General features: G+C 43.8%; 1 protein-coding gene across 3 annotated transcripts in view; it reads left to right on the top strand.

Annotated features, from left to right (window-relative positions):
- The window catches only part of LOC141132642 (uncharacterized), a 155,028-nt gene that overhangs the window by 73,431 nt on the left and 55,458 nt on the right, over positions 1 to 26,139 (top strand). For all 3 annotated transcript variants that reach the window (XM_073621261.1, XM_073621259.1, XM_073621260.1), the window contains one exon: positions 22,503 to 22,601. In XM_073621261.1, the coding sequence (XP_073477362.1) occupies positions 22,503 to 22,601 (99 nt within the window). The remainder of the gene's footprint in view (positions 1 to 22,502; positions 22,602 to 26,139) is intronic.

The raw sequence follows: 26,139 nt of genomic DNA, 5'->3' as shown, positions 1-26,139 counted from the left end.
AAAGGAGTTTAACCTGCCCAAGAACCGCCTAATCTGTGACATGCCCACCAGGTGGAACTCAACGTTGGCCATGCTGCAGCGGCTGCACACGCAGCAGAGGGCCATCAATGAGTACCTGTGCGACTATGGCACCAGGACAGGGTCAGGGGAGCTTGGTTTTTTTTCCCCACGCCAGTGGGCCATGATCAGAGATGCATGCACTGTCCTGTCACCATTCGAGGAGGCCACGAGGATGGTGAGCAGTGACAGTGCATGCATCAGTGACACTGTTCCCCTTGTCCACCTGTTGGAGCACACGCTGCGTGGAATAATGGACAGGGCACTTGAGGCAGAACAGAGGCAGGAAGAGGAGGACTTCCTTAGCTCTCAAGGCCCCCTTTATCCAGACAGTGTTCCTGCGTGCCCGCCGATCACACAGGAAGAGGACGAGGAGGAAGAGGAGGAGGAGGAAGATTGTGTCAGTATGGAGGTGGAGCCTGGCACTCAGCATCAGCAGCAGTCTTTAAGGGATCAGTCCCAAGAAACACATGGACTTGTACGTGGCTGGGAGGAGGTGGCTGCGGACCATGTCGTTCTTAGTGACCCAGAGGACTCCGGACCGAATGCCTCAGCAAACCTACGCTGCATGGCCTCCCTGATCCTGCAAAGCCTACGTAAGGATCCTCGTATTCGTGGTATCAAGGAGAAGGACCAATACTGGCTGGCAACCCTCCTTGATCCACGTTACAAGGGTAAGGTTGCGGACCTTATCTTGCCATCGCAGAGGGAGCAGAGGATGAAACATCTTCGGGAGGCCTTGCAGAAAGGTCTGTGCAACGCGTTCCCAGAGACTGGGAGGTTACAAACTCCTGTTTCTGGACAACGTGTTGCTGAGGCTTCGGTCAGTCAAAGAAGGAGCGGTGGAGAAGGTGGCCGTCTGACCGATGCGTTCAGACAATTTTTTGGTCCGCAGCCCCAAGGTATGATCGGTTCCAGCAACCATCGCCAGCGTCTGTTTTACATGGTGCAGGAATACCTAGGGGCAAGATCAGACTTGGACACCTTTCCCACCGAAAATCCTCTGGGTTACTGGGTCTTGAGGATGGATCACTGGCCAGAGCTTGCACAGTATGCAATTGAGCTACTGGCCTGTCCTGCATCCAGCGTTCTTTCGGAACGCACATTCAGTGCTGCTGGAGGCGTGGTAACCGATCACAGGGTGCGTCTGTCCACCGACTCGGTCGATCGGCTGACCTTCATAAAAATGAATGAATCTTGGATCACCACCAGCTACCAAGCACCTGATGCTGATGTAACCGAATAATTTTTTTTGAAATCTCAGATCCCTTCAAAGACTGCCTATGCTGATGCTGAGTGACTATCCCTAAGTAATTATCCTCTTCCTCCTCAATCATCACGCTGATAGCTTGTAAGAACATTTTTGGTTCTGGGCGCCACCACCAGTGCCTAAGGCACAATTTTTCAGCCCCTGTTTAACAGGGGCGTGTAATTACAATTTTTGATGTAATACTTTGCAGCAGGGCTCGTTCCTGCGTTCCAACTAGAGTGTCTGTGAGGGGTTGCAGTGTTGTGGCACCAGCACCAGTGCCTAAGGCCCAATTTTTCTGCCCCTGTCTAACAGGGGCGTGTAATTACAATTTTTGATGCAATACTTTGCAGCAGGGCTCGTTCCTGCGTTCCAACTAGAGTGTCTGTGAGGGGTTGCAGTGTTGTGGCACCAGCACCAGTGCCTAAGGCCCAATTTTTCTGCCCCTGTCTAACAGGGGCGTGTAATTACAATTTTTGAAGCAATAATTTGCAGCAGGGCTCGTTCCTGCGTTCCAACTAGAGTGTCTGTGAGGGGTTGCAGTGTTGTGGCACCAGCACCAGTGCCTAAGGCCTAATTTTTCAGCTCCTGTTCAACAGGGGCATGTAATTACAATTCTTGATCTAATATTTCACAGCAGGGCCCTGTGAGGGCTTACAGTGTTGTGGCCACAGCAACACCTAAGGCCCAAATTTCTGCTGAGTATATAGGGCAGGACCCTACTTTCAAACATCTAACTTACAAACGACTCCTACTTGCAAACGGAAGGAGACAACAGGAAGTGAGATGAAATCTACCCCTAGGAAGGGAAATTCTCTCCTGTAAGAGTTAATATGTGAAAACAATTTCTCCTTTCCACTGATGCTTTCCAATCCTTGTTCCACAAAAAAACCCAAATTTTCAAAAAACATTTTTCATTGGGACAAAAAAGTGAGGTGAAATCTTCTGAAGAGGAGGAAAGACAGCAAAACAAATGTCACAGGGGTGTCACCCTTCCCTATGTTTTCCAAAAAGCTTAGAAAAGATTTTTTGGCTGGAGCTAAACACGTTAAAAATGTTCAAAATTACAAACAGATTCTACTTAACAACAAACCTACAGTCCCTGTCTTGTTTGCACCGCCTGTATACTGCTGTTCAGAGTATATAGGGCCTGGTGGCCCCACACCTTTCCTTATTTTAATTTGGGTGCGGGGTTCCCCTTAATATCCATACAAGACCCAAAGGGCCTGGTAATGGACTGGGGGGTACCCATGCCGTTTGTCTCACTGATTTTCATCCATATTGCCATGACCCGACATGACATTAAACCCGCAAGCAGTTTTAAATGAGATTTTTTCCTTTAAAAATGACATTTGGTGCAGGGACTGTTCTAAACATGGGAAACACGCGTCACTTTACAGGCATACTATAGACACCCCCCAGGTACGATATTTAAAGGAATATTTCACTTTTTTTTTTTTTACTTTAAGCATCATTAAAATCACTGCTCCCGAAAAAACGGCCGTTTTTAAAAGTTTTTTTTGCATTGATACATGTCCCCTGGGGTAGGACCCGGGTCCCCAAACCCTTTTTAGGACAATACCATGCAAATTAGCCTTTAAAATGAGCACTTTTGATTTCGAACGTTCGAGTCCCATAGACGTCAATGGGGTTCTAACGTTCGTGCGAACTTTCGGTCCGTTCGCGGGTTCTGGTGCGAACCGAACCGGGGGGTGTTCGGCTCATCCCTAGTCTGAAGAACAGCATTATATTGAGGATCAACAGTCATCTAAGTCTGAGGTACAGAGGCATGGAAGGTCTACCTACCTGAGAAGAAAAGAACTAAAGTAAACATCCAGAAACAGCAGAATTTCATCCTGTGTGTGTGTGTGTGTGTGTGTGTGTGTGTGTGTGTGTGTGTGTATATATATAGATTTCAAATTTATTAAAAATAAAAAATGAAAAAAATCACACGTACATAAGTGTTCTAAAAGTTTTTTCCCAGAAGCATCAAATACCTAGCTAGAAAACGCTGACCAGACACAAACAATAGATCACTACTCCACTGACTATAGTGAAGTCAAAAACTAAATTTAGCTTAGTAGCTTAACTAAAAGAGTAATTTGTAATACAAAGTTTAGTGGTCAGTAGTAATGTATAGTTCAGATGTTAGTAGTAAGTTACACAAAATACAGGGGTTCGGAGTAGGTAAAGCAAATTTCAGAAGTCAGTCATTTGTAATGAGAGACTGCCACCCCTAGAACAGGGGCCGGAGTCCCCTCCATAGAGAGACTGCCACCTCCAGTCCAGGGGCCGGGGGCCTCTCCATTGAGAGACTGCTATCTCCTGTCCAGGGGCCGCTACATAGGGAGACTGTCACCTTCAGCCCAGGGGCCGGGGGCCTCTCCATTGAGAGACTGCTGTCTCCTGTCCAGGGGCCCCTACATAGGGAGACTGTCACCTTCAGCCCAGGAGCCGGAGTACCCTCCATAGAGAGACTGCCACCTCAAGTCCAGGGGCTTCTCTATAGAGAGAATGCTACCTCCTGTACAGGGGAGAGGAGACCGATGGTGTGTCCCTTGTACATAGGGACACCATACGGTCACCTCCCCCAGTCAGTCCCCTCCCCCCACAGTTAGAATCACCTCCCTAGGACACACATTTAACCCCTCGATCACCCCCTAGTGTTAACCCCTTCCCTGCCAGTCACATTTACACAGTAATCAATGCATTTTTATCGCACGGTTTGCTGTATAAATGTGAATGGTCCCAAAAATGTGTCAAAAGTGTCCGATATGTCCGTCGCAATATCGCAGTCACAATAAAAATTGCAGATCGCCACCATGACTAGTGAAAAAAAAATTTTTATAAATCTATCCCCTATTTTGTAGACGCTATAACCTTTGCCCAAACCAATCAATATACGCTTATTGCAAATTTTTTTTTACCAAACATATGTACAAGAATACATATTGGCCTAAACTAAGGAAAAAATTTGTTTAAAAAAAAAAAAAAATTGGATATTTATTATAGCAAAAAGTAAAAAATATTGCGTTTTTTCAAACTTGTCCCTCTTCTTTTGTTTATAGCACAATAAATAAAAACCGCAGAGGTGATTAAATACCACCAAAAGAAAGCTCTATTTGTGGGGAAAAAAATATAAAAATGTAATTCAAAGTGCGACAGCACTGAAAGCTGAAAAATGGCTTGGGCAGGAAGGGGGTGAAAGTGCCCTGTATTGAGGTGGTTAAAGCCTGGTTCACACCTATGCATTTTTGAGTACGTTTTCAGTTTTGCAGAAACACACTACAGTCTATTTAACATGATTTCCTGTGGATGTACTTCACATCTGTGCACTTTATAGAAAGGGCCAGGGATTTGTTTCTGTTTTTTTGATTGGAATATGCAAACTACAACCTGCATAGGTGTGAATCAGGCGTTAAAGCGGAGTTCCACACAAAAATCGAACTTACGCTTTAAGGGAGGTGACCCCCTGACATGCCACGTTTGGCATGTCATTTTTTTGGGGAGGGGGGGGGGATACCCTCTTTTTAGAGGGTCCCAGCTCTGCGGCAGCGGAAGGCACCGCGGCACCGAAAGGGAGATCACCTCTCCCTCTAGGCAATCATCTGGGACATGTCACAGGTCCCAGATGATTGCACGGCCAGTCACGGCACGCAGCGTGGCTCGCGCATGCGCAGTGGGTGCCCGGCTGTGAAGCCACAGCCGGGCTCCCACAGTTACAATGCCGACACTGCAGAGAGGAGGGGCAGACGAGCGTGGCTTCGTTCCCCCCACATCGCTGGACCATGGGACAGGTAAGTGTCTGATTATTAAAAGTCAGCAGCTACACTTTTTGTAGCTGCTGACTTTTATTTTTTTTTTTTAAGCAGAATTCCGCTTTAAGTCCTCTTCTGGGCTTGCAGAAAGTAAACAACAGTCATACAACAAAGGGTGTCAACTGTGACTATGTAAACCTTTCAGTGTCACCTATAGACCACTGAAGATCGCTACAGACCGTCATCATCGCTACTAGAAAAGTCTAATAATTTCTCATAAACACCCTGCACAGTCATAATGAAACAAGCTATGTGATAGTAATTACTCATGAAAATGTCACTGTCCTGCTCTGAAATGTCATAGTTATGTGAAGAAATGTAGAGACAGTCTAAGTCTGAAGAACAGCATTATATTGAGGATCAACAGTCATCTAAGTCTGAGGTACAGAGGCATGGAAGGTCTACCTACCTGAGAAGAAAAGAACTAAAGTAAACATCCAGAAACAGCAGAATTTCATCCTGCCAGTGAGTGTGTGTGTGAGTGTGTGTGTGTGTGTGTGTGTGTATATATATATATATATACACAGTATGTATACAGTGCATCTGGAAAGTATTCACAGCACTTTACTTTTCCAAATTTTGTTATGTTACAGCATTATGCCAAAATGGATTCAATTCATTATTTTCAAAATCCTACAAACAATACCCCATAATGATGATGTGAAAGAAGTTTGCTTGAAATCTTTGCAAATTTATTAAAAATAAAAAATGAAAAAAATCACACGTACATAAGTGTTCTAAAAGTTTTTTCCCAGAAGCATCAAATACCTAGCTAGAAAACCCTGACCAGACACAAACAATAGATCACTATTCTACTGACTATTGTGAAGTCAAAAACTAAATTTAGCTTAGTAGCTTAACTAGAAGAGTAATTTGTAATACAAAGTTTAGTGGTCAGTAGTAATGTATAGTTCAGATGTTAGTAGTAAGTTACACAAAATACAGAGGTTCGGAGTAGGTAAAGCAAATTTCAGAAGTCAGTCATTTGTAATGAGAGACTGCCACCCCTAGCCCAAGGGCCAGAGTCCCCTCCATAGAGAGACTGCCACCTCCAGTCCAGGGGCCGGGGGCCTCTCCATTGAGAGACTGCTATCTCCTGTCCAGGGGCCGCTACATAGGGAGACTGCTGTCACCTTCAGCCCAGGGGCCGGAGTACCCTCCATAGAAAGACTGCCACCTCAAGTCCAGGGGCCAGGGGCTTCTCTATAGAGAGAATGCTACCTCCTGTACAGGGGCCTCTCCTGTTGTAGGGCGACATTAGAATGGAAATCCCAGGGAATAGTAAATCAGTGCAGCATTCAGTGAAAGGAGTGCAGAAACCTTGTGTTTCCCTCTGGTAATGTAGGGTTAAGATGCCCGCCCGGTGGGTGTGCCCCGTATGTAGTCTCACCTGAGCCCAATTCGGCTCTCCCCTCCTCCTCCGCAGCAGCAGGCAGGTGTTAATCACGGCCTGGCAGTGTGAGCACAGGGTGGCATGGGGCGCTGCCTGTGTGGTAAAGGTATCAGACACAGCGGGGCTCGGGGGAGTGGGCAAAAAAGCGGATGGCAGGAGCCCTGGCCCCAGACCCCCAGCATGCACTGGCACAGCAGCGGCAGTGCCCCCACTGGAAGTGAAGTTATAGAAAGGCAGAGAACAGATCACTACTGTGACAGGGCTGCATCCGGGGCTAGAGGAGCAGTATTAGCGAATGCAGCTGCCTGCTCCTCCCACGGCCAGTGTCTTTTGGCAGAGGTGCCTGCTTGTACTCTGCTAAAAGGCCCTGATTTTTTCAGACAGAAAATGTTTGTAATGGACATTTACGGAAAGTTGTAAAAATCAATCATTTTTACAAACTTTAAATTTAGGGATGGTTGGCAACCCTGACTGCTCTGGTGTCAGATAGCTACTTCAGTCTATAGAGTGCCCACCACTCTGGCTGAGCCTTTTCTATCTAGTGTACAATGCATTGCGCCTGTGCCCCAGCCTGGTGCTTCACTCAACTGGCCAACACTGCTAAGCCAATTTGTTAATTTGCCTATTCTGCCAAAGACTTTTGTGTAAGCCTTGTTTACCTTTAATATATATACAGCCTTCACAGCCTTTGTCATGCCATTCAAAATTGAGCACAGGTGCAACCTGTTTCCAATGATCATCCTTGAGATGTTTCTACAACTTGATTGGAGTCCACCTATGGTAAATTCAGTTGATTGAACATGATTTGGAAAGGAACACACCCGTCTATATAAGGTCCCACAGTTAACAGTGCATGTCAGAGCACAAACTAAGCTATGGTTTGTCCAAGAAATTGTCTGTAGACCTCTAAGACAGGTTTGTATTGAGGCACAGATCTGGGGAAGGGTACAGAAAAATTTCTGCAGCATTGAAGGTCCCAATGAGCATCATCCGTAAATAGAAGTTTGGAACCACCAGGACTTTTCCTAGAGCGGGCCGTCTGGCCAAACTGAGCGATTGAGGGAGAAGGGTCGTAGACAGGGAGGTGACCCAGAAACCAATGGTCACTCTTGCAGAGCTCCAGTGTATCTGGGGAGGGAGGAGAACCTTACAGAAGAACAACCATCTCTGCAGCACTCCACCAATCAGGCCTGTATGGTAGAGTGGCCAGACGGAAGCCACACCTCAGTAAAAGGCACATGATAGCCCGCCTGGAGTTTGCTAAAGGGCACCTGAAGGACTCTCAGACCATGAGAAACAAAATTCTCTGGTCCGATGAAACAAAGATTGAACTCTTTGGCCTGAATGGCAAGCATCATGTCTGGAGGAAACCAGGCACCGCTCATCACCTGGCCAATACCATCCCTACAGTGAAGCATGGTGGTGGTAGCATCATGCTGTGGGGATGTTTTTCAGTGGCAGGAACTGGGAGACTAGTCAGGGTTGAGGGAAAGATGAATGCAGCAATGTACACAGATATCCTTGATGAATACCTGCTCCAGAGTGCTCTGGACCTCAGACTGGGGCAAATGTTCATCTTACAACAGGACAACGACCCTAAGCACACAGTCAAGATAACAAAGGAGTGGCTGTGGGACAACTCTGTGAATGTCCTTGAGTGGCCCAGCCAGAGCCCAGACTTGAACCCGATTGAACATCTCTGGAGAGATCTGAAAATGGCTGTGCACCGACGCTCCCCGCCCAACCTGATGGGGCTTGAGGGGTCCTGCAAAGAAGAATGGTAGAAATTGCCCAAAAATAGGTGTGTCACGTTTGTAGCATCATATTTAAAAAGCCTTGAGGTTGTAATTGGTGCCAAAGGTGCTTCACTGAGGATCTCTCTGTGGAAGCAGGGTGGCAGACAGCTCCCTGGACATTGTAAGTAAGATCTGATATGGGACTTTATTGTGTGCCTGTTCCAGTGGAGATTTTCTGCTAAGAAGTTTGCCCTTCCATTTATTTACTAATACCATTTTTTAGTATCCTGTGACCACAAACTCCCTTCCTATTAAAGTTTTTTCGATAATAAATAGTAAACAGACATCCCCTAGATGGAGCCATTATTGTTGGTGTACATGAGACTGTGTTTGTGACTGGCAGCCTCTGTACTAACAAGGGAGACATGGGCATAGTCTCAGCGCCCCCCACCCGGGAGTCATTGCTACACTGACCACTGAACTCTGCCTTACAAACTACTGCAGAAAGTGGCTTAGGGCTGTGAACCCAGAACTCTATGCCTGCCTCTCCTCCATCCCTGCTGGAATAGAGCAGTTGTGTGCATTGTCTCAGGTTTCCCACTGATGCTAACAATTATGTTTTCTAGATTTTAGACTGGAGTGTCTTGAGATACGTCTTGAGATGAGTGTCTTGAGTATAATTTTACAGGGTGCTTTCAAAAAAAAGGTTAAAAAACTGTATTAGGTTAAAAAACTGTATTAGATAAAATATTCAGTGCAATTTGTTTAACCACTTACCTACTGGAAACTTTCACCCCCTTCCTGCCCAAGCCCATTTTCAACTTTCAATGCAGTCGCCCTTTTAATCACAATTATGCGGTCATGGAACACTGTACCCAAATTAAATTTTTACAGGCATCACTGGTGGGCACTGATTGGCAGCACTGGTGGGCTCTGTTGGGGCTGCACTAAAAATCATGATGATCAGTGCCCTGTTTAACAATATAGATGTCCCCTGTGTGCACTTGCCATTTATCAGCTCTCCTCTCCTCATGCGCTGTCAGCGTGAGGAGAGGATTGCCGATAACCGGCAAATCCTGTTTACATTGTGAACAGTCATACAACAAGGGGTGTCAACTGTGACTATGTGAACCTTTCAGTGTCACCTATCGACCACTGAAGATCGCTGCAGACCGTCATCATCGCTACTAGAAAAGTCTAATAATTTCTTACAAACACCCTGCACAGTCATAATGAAACAAGCTATGTGATAGTAATTACTCATGAAAATGTCACTGACTGTCCTGCTCTGAAATGTCATAGTTATGTGAAGAAAGGTAGAGATAGACAGTCTTCCAAGTCTGAAGAACAGTATTATATTGAGGATCATTAGTCCTCTAAATCTGAGGCATAGCTCCCAACTGTCCCTGAATTGGAGGGACTGTCCCTGATTTGGAGCAATGTCCCTCTGTCCCTCTTTCCTCCTAATTTGTCCCTTATTTTGGTCTGATCTATATAGTTGTATATAAACTTTTTATCTTTCAAAAAGTGTTTCCCAGTGCTAAACCTTTAATCCAAATTCTAAATGGCTGCATTTGTAATTTTTAAAAGACAATATAAAGGAATAGTAGTGGTAAAAAAAGCCCTTGTAGATTTAATGAACCTTTTTTTTTTTTTGTTAATTCTCCTTTAAGGGGGTGTGGCAGGGGGCGTGTCCTATGCCTACCTACGTTTGGTAGTAGTTGTCCCTCATTCCCATCTCAAAATGTTGGGGGGTATGGTCTGAGGTACAGAGGCATGGAAGGTCTACCTACCTGAGCAGGAAAGAACTAAAGTAAACATCCAGAAACAGCAGAATTTCATCCTGCCAGTGATAAGAGAGTTCTTTTGATATGTTTTAGAAAGAAGCCTACATGAAGAAGGAGTGCTAGGGAGCTAGGGAAAGATGCAGAAGTGTAATATATACTGTGTGTGTGTGTGTATATATATATATATATATATATATATATATATATATATATATAATTGATTTACTAATTTACTAAAGGCAAAAAGACTGTGCACTTTGGAAAGTGCAGTTGCACACTGCAAGAGCAGTTGCTCCAGAGCTTAGTAAATGAACAGAAGCTCTGCTGACTTCCATCAACCAATCATGTGCAAGCAAAAATGCTGTTTTTTTAATTTTCCTTGCATGTGATTGGGTATTCTTTGCAAAGTGAAGCTTTACCTCATTTACTAAGCTCTGGAGCAGCTGCACTTGCAGAGTGCAATTGCACTTTCCAAGGTGCACAGTCTATTGGCCTTTAGTAAATCAACCCCAGTATGTATTCAGTGCATCTGGAAAGTATTCACAGCACTTCACTTTTTCCACATTTTGTTATGTTACAGCATTATGCCAAAATGGATTAAATTCATTATTTTCTTCAAAATTCTATAAACAATACCCCATAATGATGACGTGAAAGAAGTATGTTCGAAATCTTTGCAAATTTATTAAAAATAAAAAATGAAAAAAATCACATGTACATAAGTATTGATAGCCTTTACTCAATACTTTGTTGAAGCACCTTTGGCACCAATTACAGCCTCAAGACTTTTTGAGTATGATGCTACAAGCTTGACACACCTATTTTTGGGCAGTTTCTACCATTCTTCTTTGCAGGACCTCTCAAGCTCCATCGGGTTGGGTGGGGAGCGTCGGTGCACAGCCATTTTCAGATCTCTCCAGAGATGTTCAATCGGGTTCAAGTCTGGGCTCTGGCTGGGCCACCCAAGGACATTCACAGAGTTGTGCAATAGCCACTCCTTTGTTATCTTGACTGTGTGCTTAGGGTCGTTGTCCTGTTGTAAGATGAACATTTGCCCCAGTCTGAGGTCCAGGGCGCTCTGGGCAGGTTTTCATCAAGGATATCTCTGTACATTGCTGCATTCATCTTTCCCTCAATCCAATACTGCTCCTTTAGCCCCGGATGCAGCCCTGTCATGGGGGTGATCTGTTCTTTGCCTTTCTACAACTTCACTTCCAGTGGGGGCACTGCCACTGCTGTGCCAGTGCATGCTGGGGGTCTGGTACCAGGGCTCCCGCCAATTGCTTCTTCGCCCACTACCCCGAGCCCCACTATGTAATATACCTTCAGCACACAGGGAGCGCCCCAAGCCGCCGTGTGCTCACACTGCCAGGCCGTGACCGACACCTGCCTGCTGCGGAGGAGGAGGAGGGGAGAGACGAATTGGGATCAGCTCAGGTGAGACTACATACGGGGCACACCCACCGGGCGGGCATCTTAACCCTACATTACCTGAGGGAAACACAAGGTTTCTGCACTCCTGTCACTGCACGCTGCACTGATTTACTATTCCCTGGGCTTTCCATTCTAATGTCACCCTACAAAAGGAGGGGCCACTGAAGAGGAGGTAGCATTCTCTCTATGGAGAAGCCCCCGGACTTGAAGTGGCAGTCTCTCTATGGAGGGTACTCCGGCCCCTGGGCTGAAGGTGACAGTCTCCCTATGTAGGTGCCCCTGGACAGGAGATAGAAATTTCCGAAGGGACAAGCTTCAAACTTTTTCTCGTACAGGAACAGAATGAACGATTTTCATTTAATGTGTACCGTTTTCGCATGAGAAAAATCAGAATTAAAAGACTGTGCATGATCAGAAACAATAAACAACAAACAAACAGACTTTGTCGTGCGAGAATTTTCATACAAATTTTCCTATATAGGTTCCGGTTTGCTGTGAAACGAGGAAAATCGGAAGATCGTTTGCCTGTACCCCACTTAAGACTAACCTATCTAGCCCTGTAAAGAAAAAATAACTATACATATCTTTTCTGAAGCCACTCTGGTCCGGTCCCACATTGAGCTGTCTGTGACTTCTCTGTGGAGGCAGATGCAGAGGAGGCAGCCGACAATGGAAGCCCCATAGTAACTCTATGGGGTTGATTTACTAAAGGGAAAAAGACTGTGCACTTTGCAAAGTGCAGTTGCCCTCTGCAAGAGCAGTTGCTCCAGAGCTTAGTAAATGAGCAAAAGCTCTGCTGACTTCAATCATCCAATCACGTGCAAGCAAAAATGCTGTTTTTTTAATTTTCCTTGCACAGGATTGGGTACTCTTTGCAAAGTCAAGCCTTACCTCATTTACTAAGCTCTGGGGCAATTGCACTCACAGAGGGCAACTGCACCCTGCAAAGTGCACAGTCTATTTGCCTTTAGTAAATCAACCCCATAGTCTCACTGCCCATCCAGGCCGCACTCCCAAACTTTGGTTTCTGGCTCTTGATCACATCCCAAACAACCCCAGAGGGGTAGATTCTAATAAATTATTACTACAGAGCGAATCAAGGTGGATATTTCACCTGGACGCTACTGTATTTCCAGGCCTCAATGAAATATTTAGCCTTAAACCATATCTTGAAGGCTTTCAATCAGGCAAATGTGAACTTGACATTTAACATCACAGTCTTTATTATTTATATTTTAATTACTGTTTTTCTGATACTGGATTTCCCTCTAATATTGCTCACTGTATATTACAATATTCAGTGTGTGTAGACTTTAGACTTTAGTTTTTTCTGTAATTGTTAACTAAATTTGCTTTATTGCAGGACTTTGCCCTTATGTAACCATTTGCGGTTGTTTCAACCTTGACCACAAGAGGTCGCCATTTACAACTAGTGCACATTCATGTATATCCTTTTCCATCTTGGACCCTACATCTTGGGCTATAACGGTACTGTTGGCGATGGCCCGGGCTAACCACTTTACTCGTGTCTGGGGTACCTCAGCCTCCACTTCTTGTGGTTGGCTAATTCCCTTCCTGTTTGCGCTTCATTGTGAGGCGCAGACACTTGGGACTTACGCACGTCGGTGATGTCACGGCACGGGACGCAGCTCCGCCCCACGGGATGGGCCGGCGCTGTGTGCCGTTTCATCTGAGAGCATCCAATCACACCAACCGCGCATACAGCACAGCGCGGCTTCTGTGACCAGGCCACGGCTGATTTGGATCACTAATCAGCGACCCTAATCAGCTGTCTACACTTTCTGTATTTAACTAGTGTGTCTGCACTATCTGGCCATTCGGATGCGCCAGGTTGCTGCAGAAATAACTCCTTAATAGCATACCTCAGGTAATGTCCTATCTCAAGCTCCTTTACTTATTATTTTTATTAGTATTATTTGGCAAGATCAGCTCCAAACTTGGATAACAAGTGCCTTTTACATGTAATATCATTCTGTGCTTTTTCTGACATATTCACTCTATCTGGTATTTCTTGTGCTCTTTTTATAGTTGCACATCAATACTGATGGATTAAACTCTCATGTTGCAGAGAGTGGGGCCTTTCCCATGTTCAGCGCTTATAGGTATGACTCTTACAGATATATTTTCAGTACCCTTATTCATGATTAAATTTTGATGGGTCGATCTTTAGACAAGTACACCGATTGACTTTATTATATTACTTTTTTTGCTGGCAACATTTATTGCTATTATTGCAATTAGTTATTATTATATTATTTTTATGTCTACAGATCTACACCCTGTGCATCTGTGGATTACATACTATATGGCCTAACAATCAGTGCTGATGCATGTCCTGCACTGACTGGGGTGCTCTTGTAGCATCAGATCCCCCTCTGTTTTTGCGACAGCATCGTAACATAGTGGCCTATATTCCATCTCTTTGGCCCCTCCCTTAGCTGGCTCCATTGCCTAAATATGCCCTTTGATCTCCACATGGGCTCATCGTTGGCCAACCGCTTTTGTAAGTACATTTGGTGCATTTTTCTGAGCTTATACATGATGGTTTGATGCAAATAATTTTGGGGTCGCATTTGGGACTTTAACAGCAAGGTATAATTATGCATATATTATTGATGACTTTTTGCACTAATATTTGATTTATCTACATTATAGAAAAACTACTCTGTATGTGACACAAAGCCTTTGAAGAAGGACAATTCTGTCCGAAACATGTCAGGCGTCATATATGGCATTTGTCTATGCTAGCCCACCACATTTATCTAGGGCAGCTAAGTCTTATGCTTTTCATACTTTTTAATCTTGTTCAACTATATATATTTTGATATTTTCATGTCATCGTATTAACCTTTTCTCATTTTTGTCTATTAAACATTGACTTTTCTATCACATTTGGTCTGTCAATTAAAGTCTTGAGGGGTCACACCGTGCCTTGTGCACTAGGTTTTCTCTTTTATATTTAATGGATTGGACTGACCAAATGTTTCTGCACTGATTGCCAACCCTCTTTACATTTAGGTAATAGACACAAGACCATTTAGTGGTAAATAACTCAATGTATTTTTATGGGTTACAATAAATGGTGGATTGAGCATACAGAAGGTAGGTTCAGACACAATCAGACAGTATAATCACTATGCCAGGGGAATTTAGAATAGCGTTCTGCACCACTAGACTAGGATAAACTCATGAATCAGCATAGACAGCAGTAAACAGTGCAGGCAAGCTATAACTGCAGTGTGAATAATAATACTAGTCTAGAGTGCACTCTAGGAGAATGGAGATTAGATATTCCGCGCTTAGGATCAGTGTCACCAAGGAACTTCAGCCCCCCAGGCAAACTGGAAAAGTGAAATCCACGTGATACAATATGTTCTAAATAGGGGAATGGCGCTGTTCACAAACTATAAAAAACAAAAAACCAACAAACCAGAATAATAAGCTAAACGTGGAGGCCCCATACTACTACTAGGCGGACCATGTAACAGCCCAACACCTGTCCATAACTGCTGGATAAGCTTCGCGCCGGCTCGAGGGCACTTTTAAATGTTTTTTCCGGTGGATACTTACTTAAGAACACTGTGGACCCAGAGGGAAGGAGCTCGCTGAACCTGAGAGGGGGATTTTGGGCGTCCAGCATTCCGGCCACAGGATCTATCCATGCCCTTCACCCCTGCAGGGGTTGGGCTCTCTGGTGAGTGAGGGCACAAGAGAGGGGGCCTGTATGACACGGACACATCATTATCGAATATTCGTTGGGGATTACACATTTGTTGAATACACCTACCATCTGTGGAGAGGAATTTCCGTCACTCATTGGACAATTCACATTGGACGATATTGTTTGCAGTACATACACTATATGTTGCATTTTTTCATATATCTTTTTGACCGCATTTATTCATTATCACTAAAAAATTTTCTTGATCATCTTTCTAATACATACCCACATCTTGTTCACGATTCATGTCAGAGGGGATATTAATGTTTATTTACATCTGGTCAATTCACATGTATTTTTCATGTCACTGGGCACATGAGTTAAATGTTGATGTACACATTTTTTATGGTATTTTCTATTAATATTTTTATTATTTTTATTATGCACTTTTTTTCATCTTTTCACTAATGCCAGTGATTTGCACACCTACACCCTATGCTATATACCCCATGGAATAGCTTGCAGGGTTCTATGTAGAATCTTGCACTTGTTGTGGACTTTGGTGCACACTTCACATTTTTTGTCCACATACACATATTATTTTTCATTCATTTATTTTTCTTGGTGTTATTTTGGTTTGTTGGTTTTTTGTTTTTTATAGTTTGTGAACAGCGCCATTTCCCTATTTAGAACATACTCTAGGAGAATGGCTAGAATATGGTGCAACGTTCCCTGTGAGGTAAAGGTCTCTGTGTCACAGCTGTAAAAGGGTAGTCTTTAGTCCTAACTCTTCACCAAGCTAGCATTGGGCCCAATTGCACCGTTGGTGAACATGAGAATAACCCCAGTCAAGCTTGGGGGCAGCAACAAGGTTAATAGATGGCTGTATGTTTAGTTCCTAAAGGGCTCAGTCTCTCTAGCAGCAGATAGTAAATCCCCACAGCAGTAGCTCACCATTCCCAGCAATATTGCAGCTCACCATCCGACTACACAAAGCGATTAGTCCACTCTCTGCTCTGCACCCAGGTGACTCTGGCTGTTGGCACACCTGGACTCTTTAATATATTTTTATTCAAAAAGAATTACATTATACAATAACAAAAAAAAGGGAAATAACTATGCTTAGTGAATGTGACCCAGGGCCAGACTGGGAATAAAAACCAGCCCTGGAAATAATTTCATACCAGCCCCATAGCATTATTATACCAGCCCAACAGCATAGCGTCATTTTTTCTTGCTCAAAAAAGGGAAAACCATGCATTTTAAAGCACATTTGAAGAATGTATTATGCCTGTGCTCATCAGCGCAGCCTCATCAGTGCCCATCAGCGCAGCCTCATCAGTGCCCATCAGCGCAGCCTCAGCAGTGTCCATCAATGCAGCCTCTTCGGTGTACATCAATGCGCCCTTATCAGTGTCCATCAAATGCAGCCTTATCAATGCTCATCAAATCCAGCCTTACCAGTGCTCATCAAATGCAGCCTTACCAGTGCCCACTAAATGCAGCCTTACCAGTGCCCACTAAATGCAGCCTTACCAGTGCCCACTAAATGCAGCCTTACCAGTGCCCACTAAATGCAGCTTTCTTAGTGCCCACTAAATGCAGACTTCTTAGTGCCCACTAAATGCAGCCTTCTTAGTGCCCACTAAATGCAGCCTTATCAGTGTCCACTAAATGCAGCCTTATCAGTGTCCACGAAATGCAGCCTTATCAGTGTCCATGAAGTGCAGCCTTATCAGTGTCCATGAAGTGCAGCCTTATCAGTGTCCATGAAATGCAGCCTTATCAGTGTCCATGAAATGCAGCCTTATCAGTGTCCATGAAATGCAGCCTTATCTGTGACCATGAAATGCAGCCTTATCTGTGTCCATGAAATGCAGCCTTACCAGTTCTCATGAAATGCATGCTGAACAGCGCCCATGAAATGCAGCCTTACCACAGTGCCCATTAAATGCACCCTGATCAGCACCCATGAAATGCATCATGATCAGTGCCCATGAAATGCAGCCTTACCAGTTCTCATGAAATGCATCACTTTCAGCGCCCATGAAATGCAGCCTTACCAGAATGCCCATGAAATGCAGCCTTAGCAGAGTGCCCATGAAATGCAGCCTTACCAGTTCTCATGAAATGCATCCCTTTCAGCGCCCATGAAATGCAGCCTTACCAGTTCTCATGAAATGCACCCTTACCAGTTCTCATGAAATGCATCCTGATCAGCGCCCATGAAATGCATCCTGATCAGCGCCCATGAAATACATCCTGATCAGCACCCATGAAATGCAGGCTTACCAGAGTGCCCATGAAATGCATCCCAATCAGCACCCATAAAATGCAGCCTGATCAGTGCCCATGAAATGCAGCCTTACCAGAATGCCCATGAAATGCATCCTTATCAGCACCAATGAAATGAAGCCTTACCAGAGTGCCCATGAAATGCATCCCAATCAGCGTCACGTGGTGTCAGAGGGGGCGGGGCACCGGGTGGCCCCGCCCTCAACTTTATAACAGCTGTCAAAGCGAGAAGCGTGCAGTGTGCGGGAGCCTCCCATGGAGGCAGAGCTGTTGCATTTTTTTTTCTTTTTTCGGTTCTTCGGGCGGTGTGAGATGGATTTACATCGTGGAACATTTTTATTTTTTAATAAAGGACTTGTCCCAAAGTGTCTCCTGTCAGTTTTACACTTTTTGACATTTTTTTTGAGAATTGGTAGGGGTACAATGTACCCGTTACCAATTCGCATAGGGGGGGCCGGGATCTAGGGGTCCCCTTATTAAAGGGGGCTTCCAGATTCCGATAAACCCCCCCCGCCCGCAGACCCCCACAACCACCGGGCAATGGTTGTGGAGATTTTGGGGGTGACCCCAAAGCATCCTCCCCATGTTGAGGGCATGTGGCCTGGTACAGTTTAGGAGGGGGGCGCTCTCTCGTAACCCCTCTTTTCCTCTATCCTGCCAAGTTGCGTCTGGTATGGATTTTGGGGGGGCACCTACGCCATTTTTAAAAAAAAAATTTGGTGCAGGGTTTTACCTTTTAAAATCCATACCAGACCTAAAGAGTCGGTATTGATTTTGGGGGGACCCCTACGTCATTAAAAAAAAAAAATTGGCACACGGTTCCCCTTAATATCTATACTAGACCTGAAGGGCCTCGTATGGATTTTGGGGGGACCCCCATGCAATTTTTTTTTTAATTCCCCTTAATATTCATACCAAACCCAAAGGGCTTGGTAATGGACTGGGGGGGACCCATGCCGTGTTTTTTTTTTTTTTTTTTTTTTTAATGAGTTTTATCTATATTGCTGCGACCCAACAATTCATTATAGCCGCGAGCAGTTTTAAATGACTTTTTTCCTTTAGAAATGTCATTTTGTTGTGGTATTGTTCTAAACACGGGAAAACTATGCCACTTTACAGGCATACTATAGACACCCTCCAGGCATGATATTTAAAGGAATATTTCTTTTTTATTGTTTCACTTTAAGCATTATTAGAATCACTGCTCTCGAAAAAACGGCCGTTTTTTAAAACGTTTTTTTGCATTGATACATGTCCCCTGGGGCAGGACCCAGGTCCCCACTTTTTATGGCAATAACTTGCATATAAGCCTTTAAAATGAGCACTTTTGATTTTTTCATGTTCGTGTCCTATAGACTTTAACAGTGTGTTCGTCCAAATTTTTTGCCTGTTCACAAGTTCTGGTGCGAACCAAACCGGGGGTTGTTCGGCTCATCACTACTTACCAGTTCTCATGAAATGCAGCCTTACCAGTTCTCATGAAATGCATCCTGATCAGCGCCCATGAAATGCAGCCTTACCAGAGTGCCCATGAAATGCAGCCTTACCAGAGTGCCCATAAAATGCAGCCCAATCAGCGCCCATGAAATGCAGCCTTACCAGTTCTTATCAAATGCAGCCTTACCAGTTCTCATGAAAGCAGCCTGATCACACAGAGCGGCGCTCTCTCTCCCGCTCTGTCACGGAGCACGGATTTGAATATCCTGGCGGCCTCCTAGGCCGGGCTCCTCCTGTGATACCCGTCACACTGATTCAATGTACCAGCACTGGATCAGTGATCTGTCCATCACAGGAGCTGGGTCTAGGAGGCGGGACTTTGGTACAGTGGCCACTGTTCTCTTTGACAGAACACCACCGAACACTCCACAGTGGGAGATCGCCGCTGTTGTGACACTGACTGATGTACATGAGAAGGAGGGAAGGGAGGACTCTGGCACTGAAGCCTCTGCTCCCTCCCTCCCTCTGCCTCAGCCCGCAGCGCCGGGATCAGCCGTGGGCACCGCTGCAGCCGCTCAAAGCGGCCCCAGGGCAGGCGGCCTACCAGGAAATTTTCCGGTATCCCAGTAGGCCAGTCTGGCCCTGGATGTGATCTATGTCTGCTATTAAATGGCCAACATTCCTCTATTCAATGAGAATACAGATTTCCCCTCAGGGAGGAAATTTAAAGGCACAGGTTGTGAAACAAAGATTCAAATTTTAAGTTTAGTAGTATCAAAAAGTAATGGTCACAAGCAAAAATATGTAATCATAAAAAGCAATTGATGTAAGCAATAGGTACTGATTGCATTTGCAATTCCTACGTGTTTCGGAGTGACTTTTACTCCTTCTTCAGGGATAGTCTGATATGCAATTTAGTGAAATTTATAATCTAGAAAATATAGAAAAATATGTTATGCATCTATCAGACACTAGATGGCAGCAATGGAAAGGTGTAGGGAAAAAAACACTGTGCTAGCACAATAAACAAAAGGGGGGGGAGCAGCTACATACAGTGTGACAAGAACAATACATACATGGTGAAAACAATGTAGCGCATAATAAATGTGTATGTGATCAAAGTACTGAGAATAGTCCTGAATTGTGCTTCAATCCAACAAAATATTGGTGAATAATCAACCAAATCCTGTGATAAACATAAAGTCAATGAATAAATATAAAGGTGAAGAGTGGAATGTCCCACTATATATTGTGGATGTAATCCAGAAGGGGATGGTATTCCAATGGTTGGCAGAAAGTTGGATCCACAAAGGAAGAAACTCATCAACCAGATAAGGAAACCATGGGTGGTGTGTAGAAAACTCTTACCGGATCCTGTGGATTCCCTTGTCAGCGACAGGGAATCGGATGAGCAGTGTGCCACTCTGGGCGTGAGGAAAGATGTCCCGACACTCGAAACCGTCCGGACTGAACTCTGCGTGGATCTCCGGGGGCCGCCAAGTGGGTCCTCACAATGGAACAACCAGGGTACGGATCAGCAAGGCAACGACATCTCTCGTAGGGCTGGAGTGGGCACTTAATCTCATTCCAGTGGTATGTGGAAAGAAAAAATATGCCTGTAAATAGGATTTGTATTTAAGTTATTCCTAAGATTAGCACAATCCTGCCAGGCAGTACAGCCAGGTTGGTTGGTTGAACAAATCCTAAGAGCTTTCTACACACCACCCATGGTTTCCTTATCTGGTTGATGAGTTTCTTCCTTTGTTAATCCAACTTTCTGCCAACTGTTGAAATACCATCCCCTTCTGGATTACATCCACAATATATAGTGGGACATTATTTATTTATTTCAGGTACTTATATAGCGCTGTCAATTTACACAGCGCTTTACATATACATTGTACATTCACATCAGTCCCTACTCTCAAGGAGCTTACAATCTATGGTCCCTAACTCACATTCATACATACTAGGGACAATTTAGACAGGATCCAATTAACTTACCAGCATGTCTTTGGAGTGTGGGAGGAAACCAGAGTACCCGGAGGAAACCAGAGTACCCGGAGGAAACCCACGCAGGCACAGGGAGAACATGCAAACTCCAGGCAGGTAGTGTCGTGGGTGGGATTCGAACCAGTGACCCTTCTTACTGCTAGGTGAAAGTGCTATCCACTGCACCACTGTGCCCCTTTATATTTATTCATTGACTTTATATTTATCACAGGATTTGGTTGATTATTCACCAATATTTTGTTGAATTGAAGCACAATTGAGGGCTATTCTTAGTACTTTGATCACATACACATTTATTATGCGCTACATTGTTTTCACCATAACTAGATGGCAGCAAACTGGACAGGGAGAGAAACATTAATTTACTGTTTAGATACTCACATGCCCATGAAGCAATGAATGGTGGCCAGAGAGCAGAGCAAAGATGGCCAATAGGTGCCAAAGGATAGAGTGTGGAAAACCCAAAGAGAAAGCATCTAGACTGAAAATCTTTAAATATATGAAAATACTAGTGTCAATAAGCAATAACAAATAAAAATAAAATAAACCGTATTGACTGTGCTAAATATAGTGCCAAAAAAACTCAATAATGAGACATAAATCGACTAAATCAATATAAAATAAAGTGTCAAAGTGCTAAGTGACATAACCAATAGAATAAAACAAACTAAAAATTGCATTAAAGTCCATAAGGCATGCTTTAAATCTTGCTGTGATGATAAAGTGCTATAGTGCTTGTGAAAATCAATAACCAAATTTCATCCACAATTCTTCCACGGCTGTAATGATACTCCACATGTGTTCAAGTGACACCGCTCTGGTGCCACCCCCCCCGGGTGAGTATGCTCACCTCAGGGCGTGTGGCCTTGCAATTAAGCTTGGTCTAAACACGCCAGCAAACCAACTCTGGGTTCTGTGTAGATGGATCTGTGAAATCCTATGCTGTCCAATGACATATATCTCCAAATGTATATGAGAAATGAGGACTGGATAGTGTGATACCGTTTATAAAAAAATATTTATTTATTCAAACAAAAGCCCCTATGCAGGGGACGGCTATAGTATTTATAACAGACATACAATCCGTCCAATCATATACCCCTGAGGAAGACACGTCATATCCCTGTGTCAATACGCGTGGGGGAGGAACCAGGACAATGTAGGAGTCAGCAGCTGGTCTGTGTGGAGCTAGGGGACACACAATTTTCTAAATTTTTATGCTTGTCAGAGTGGTGCACTGAAGTACCTGTGCCATGTGAGTACCCTGCATAGGGGCTTTTGTTTGAATGAATACATATTTTTTATAAACAGTATCACACTATCCAGGCCTCATTTCTCTTTCTCATTCCACTTTTGGGTGGAACTCTGCTTTAACAAGCAAAGAGTAAACAAGCTTCCCACAAGATTACATGTGTATTTAATATATTTTATGATTTCATGTATGATATTTGCCTGTAAAAGTACCCCCTGTGTAGACATCCAAACACCATAAGACTGCTTTTTTTCAGGAGGAATTTAAGACAAAGGGTACATTTTTAAGATTACTGAATATTTTATTTGTGATCATTTGAGCATGTTTTTTAATATTGTTATTATTTCAGAAGATAAATCAGATGCTAGCACAGAATCCAATGACAGAGACAGACACAAAGGAACAAGTGACCTCCCAGTGACAGAAGCAGATGATCGTACACGCTCAGGTAGGTTGTGTTTTCAATTAACTGACTTGCAAATAGGGATGAGCCGAACACCCCCCAGTTCGGTTCGCACCGGAACCTGCGAACGGACCGATAATTCACACGGACGTTAGAACCCCATTGATGTCTATGGGACTCGAACGTTCAAAATCAAAAGTGCTCATTTTAAAGGCTAATTTGCATGGTATTGTCCTAAAAAGGGTTTGGGGACCCGGGTCCTGCCCCAGGGGACATGTATCAATGCAAAAAAAACTTTTAAAAACGGCGTTTTTTTCGGGACCAGTGATTTTAATGATGCTTAAAGTAAAAAAAAAAAGTGAAATATTCCTTTAAATCTCGTACCTGGGGGGTGTCTATAGTATGCCTGTAAAGTGGCGCGTGTTTCCCGTGCTAAGAACAGTCCCTGCACAAAATGACATTTTTAAAGGAAAAAAAGTCATTTAAAACTGCTTGCGGCTTTAATGTAATGTCGTGTCCTGGCAATATGGATGAAAATCAGTGAGATAAACGGCATGAGTACCCCGAAGTCCAATACCAGGCCCTTTGGGTCTTGTATAGATATTAAGGGGAACCCCGCACCCAAATTAAAAAAGGAAAGGTGTGGGGCCCCCAGGCCCTATATACTCTGAACAGCAGTATACAGGTTGTGCAAACAAGACAGGGACTGTAGGTTTGTTGTTAAGTAGAATCTGTTTGTAATTTTGAACTGGCACATTTTCAAAGTGTAGCTCCAGCCAAAAAATCTGTTTTTAAGCTTTTTGGAAAACATAGGGAAGGGTTATCACCCCTGTGACATTTGATTTGCTGTCTATGCTCCTCTTCAGAAGATTTCACCTCACTTTTTGTCCCAATGACAAATGTTTTTTGAAAATTTGGGGTTTTTAGTGAAACAAGGGTTGGTGATAAAGCATCAGTGTAAAGGAGAAAAGTTTTTCCCATATTAGCTCTTATGCCCCGTACACACGGTCGGATTTTCCGACGGAAAATGTGCGATCGGAGCGTGTTGTCGGAAATTCCGACTGTGTGCGGGCTCCATCTGACTTTTTTCATCAGATTTTCCGACACACAAAGTTTGAGAGCAGGCTATAAAATTTTCCAACAACAAAATCCGATTGTGTCAATTCCGACTGTGTGTGTACAATTCCGACGCACAAAGTGCCATGCATGCTCAGAAGAAATTCCGAGACGGAACAGCTCGGTCTGGTAAAATTAGCGCTCGGAATGGATACAGCACTTTCGTCACGCTGCAATGTCAAAAATTGTTTAATACAGCACACTCTCTTCTTCTTTATAATGTGAGAAGAATTAAATAGTTTTGCTGCTCATATTTACACAGACTTCTCACAAACTTATTTCTTTATTATTTAGCGGGATTCCCTCAATATATTTTGATTTGGCACATCTGATCAAATGTATTTTTTGTTGTTTTATTTTTGTTTTGTATTTATTTCAAGGCTGTTTTTATTTTGTGTTTTTTTGGGTTTTACTCCAGAATATTTTTATGTGTGTTTTTGTGTGTCAAGTTACCACAACACCATTATTATCTTGTATTATTTAATCTCAATGAGATTGCTTGGTGTTGGTGTCCCCTGTTAATTTCACATTGTATATTTGAAATGTACCTGCCTACTCACCAACAAACTGTCCTTTTTGAAGGAAAACACACATAGGCAAGTATAATTGAAACAAAAAATTCCTTTATAAAGGGCTCACAACCAAACAAAGAGGGAGGCAACACTGGAGAAACAGCAGAAATTGGTGAAGCCTTTGGCCCCCAGGGCACACATCAATTATTTAACATCAAAATTGGTGGCCTGAGGAGTCCATATCTAAGGGAGTGCAGTCTGGTCCAGAAGTCCCAGAGATGCTGAAAGCAGCAGATGACATCTATGTCCCCAGGCTGTGGTCATACAAGATACTGCATCTTTGGCCAGACCAGACTGAACCCAGGGCAATCCCTCTCTGGTCTTCCTTCCACGCTTCCTTCCACGCTGTGGCTCTGGTGGTGGAGTTGTGGCAGGAGGAGGAGGACGTCGGTATTGGGTGTGATTTCGCCACTCACCCCCTTAGTTAGGACTTTATAAAGAAGTTTCTCACACATGAGGTGTTGACCCTCCTGCATGCCCTTCAGTTTGGTGGCAGCCATGCAGGCAAAGGCCTCTTCAGGAGTGAATCATTTTAGAAAGTGCAGCGCTGGACTATTACAAATACAATAACAAAAACCATGTGTTTCGTGATATATATATAAGCTGCTCTTAGGGTGTTAAGTCAAAAAAGCATATATGTAACAACAACAAAATAAATAAATGAATAAACTCTCCATGCAGATTCAGAAATGAGTTTCCATCATTCACCATTTACCCAACAGTAAAAGTGAGAACTTATTAGACACTTGTATAGTATATGAGGTGCTCATACAATTATTCCAGCAATATATAGGGTGCTCAAATAAAAACAGTGAAAATATATAAATGTGAATAAATCATAAAAGTCCAGATGTATTGTAGATACTCTATATAGGTGCAGGGATGGATCTTCAACATACACCTTCCATGCAGGTGTGAGGATGGATCCTTACATGCAGTGTTGCCCACCACCAGGTAGTAAAATTGAAGGCTTACCAAAAAGCCTGTGACCGCCCTTATTCAGGGAGGTCCAAACAGGCTTATTAGACAAGATCAGATCACTCTGGGGGTAATTCAAAGGACACCGCTGAGTGGGTACGTCGAACTCCTTCAAGGACTGCCAGCCAGCAACCGCCACAGAAGCCTCATATAATCCTATCGCAGGATCACCTCTCATAGGACCGCTTGTAATGACTCCAGCACATACAGCATAAAAAATATTTTAGGTGCCCAGAAAGGAAACAAAAAGGAAAAGAAGGCCCCGCTGGTACAAATAACTTTCGGCTATTTATTCCATGATTCAGGCAAATAAAGTACAAAAAACTGTTAAAATCGATTGAAAGCTGAAAAACAACACTATCGCCGTTTAAACAGAAGGTGCGCATGCGCGGTGCGTTCAGTGTTGTGACCCTACGGCCGTTTCGTCACAACTGATGTCATCAGGGGTACGCACCGACGCATGCGCATTAAATACCCAGGCTTCAGACTGGAAAGCGCTGTAATTGGTTTGTAAAAAGCAAAGCCCAGCTGCAATGGATTCTATCCGATTTCAACGATCTACTTAAACAGATAGTCGCCACAAATGTGAAGATCATTAATAATTAGAAAGAATTAAAAATACAAAGTTATCAAATCATTGGGTCTAATTATATGGAAGTAGCAACATAGAGACAATTCATTAGTTCATTGATTCATTCTTCCTGGCTGGAAGTCTCAGGTTGGACATCGGAAGCCTCAGCTGGGGTGGAAGGAAGAGTGGAGAGGGATTCCCTGACTCCAGTCTGGTCTGACAGAAATCGCAGTCTCTCATAGTACCACAGTCTGGGGACATAAATGTCATCTGCTGCAGCTCCGGATCTCTGGGAATCCGTGACCTTCTTGCGCTCCCTTAGATAAGTGCTCCTCAGGCCACCAAT

The sequence above is a fragment of the Aquarana catesbeiana genome, linkage group LG03 (assembly GCF_042186555.1).
Source record: "Aquarana catesbeiana isolate 2022-GZ linkage group LG03, ASM4218655v1, whole genome shotgun sequence".
Lineage (NCBI taxonomy): Eukaryota > Metazoa > Chordata > Amphibia > Anura > Ranidae > Aquarana > Aquarana catesbeiana.
The sequence above is the reverse complement of the archived record's forward strand: the minus strand, read 5'-3'. Positions and strand labels throughout refer to the sequence as shown.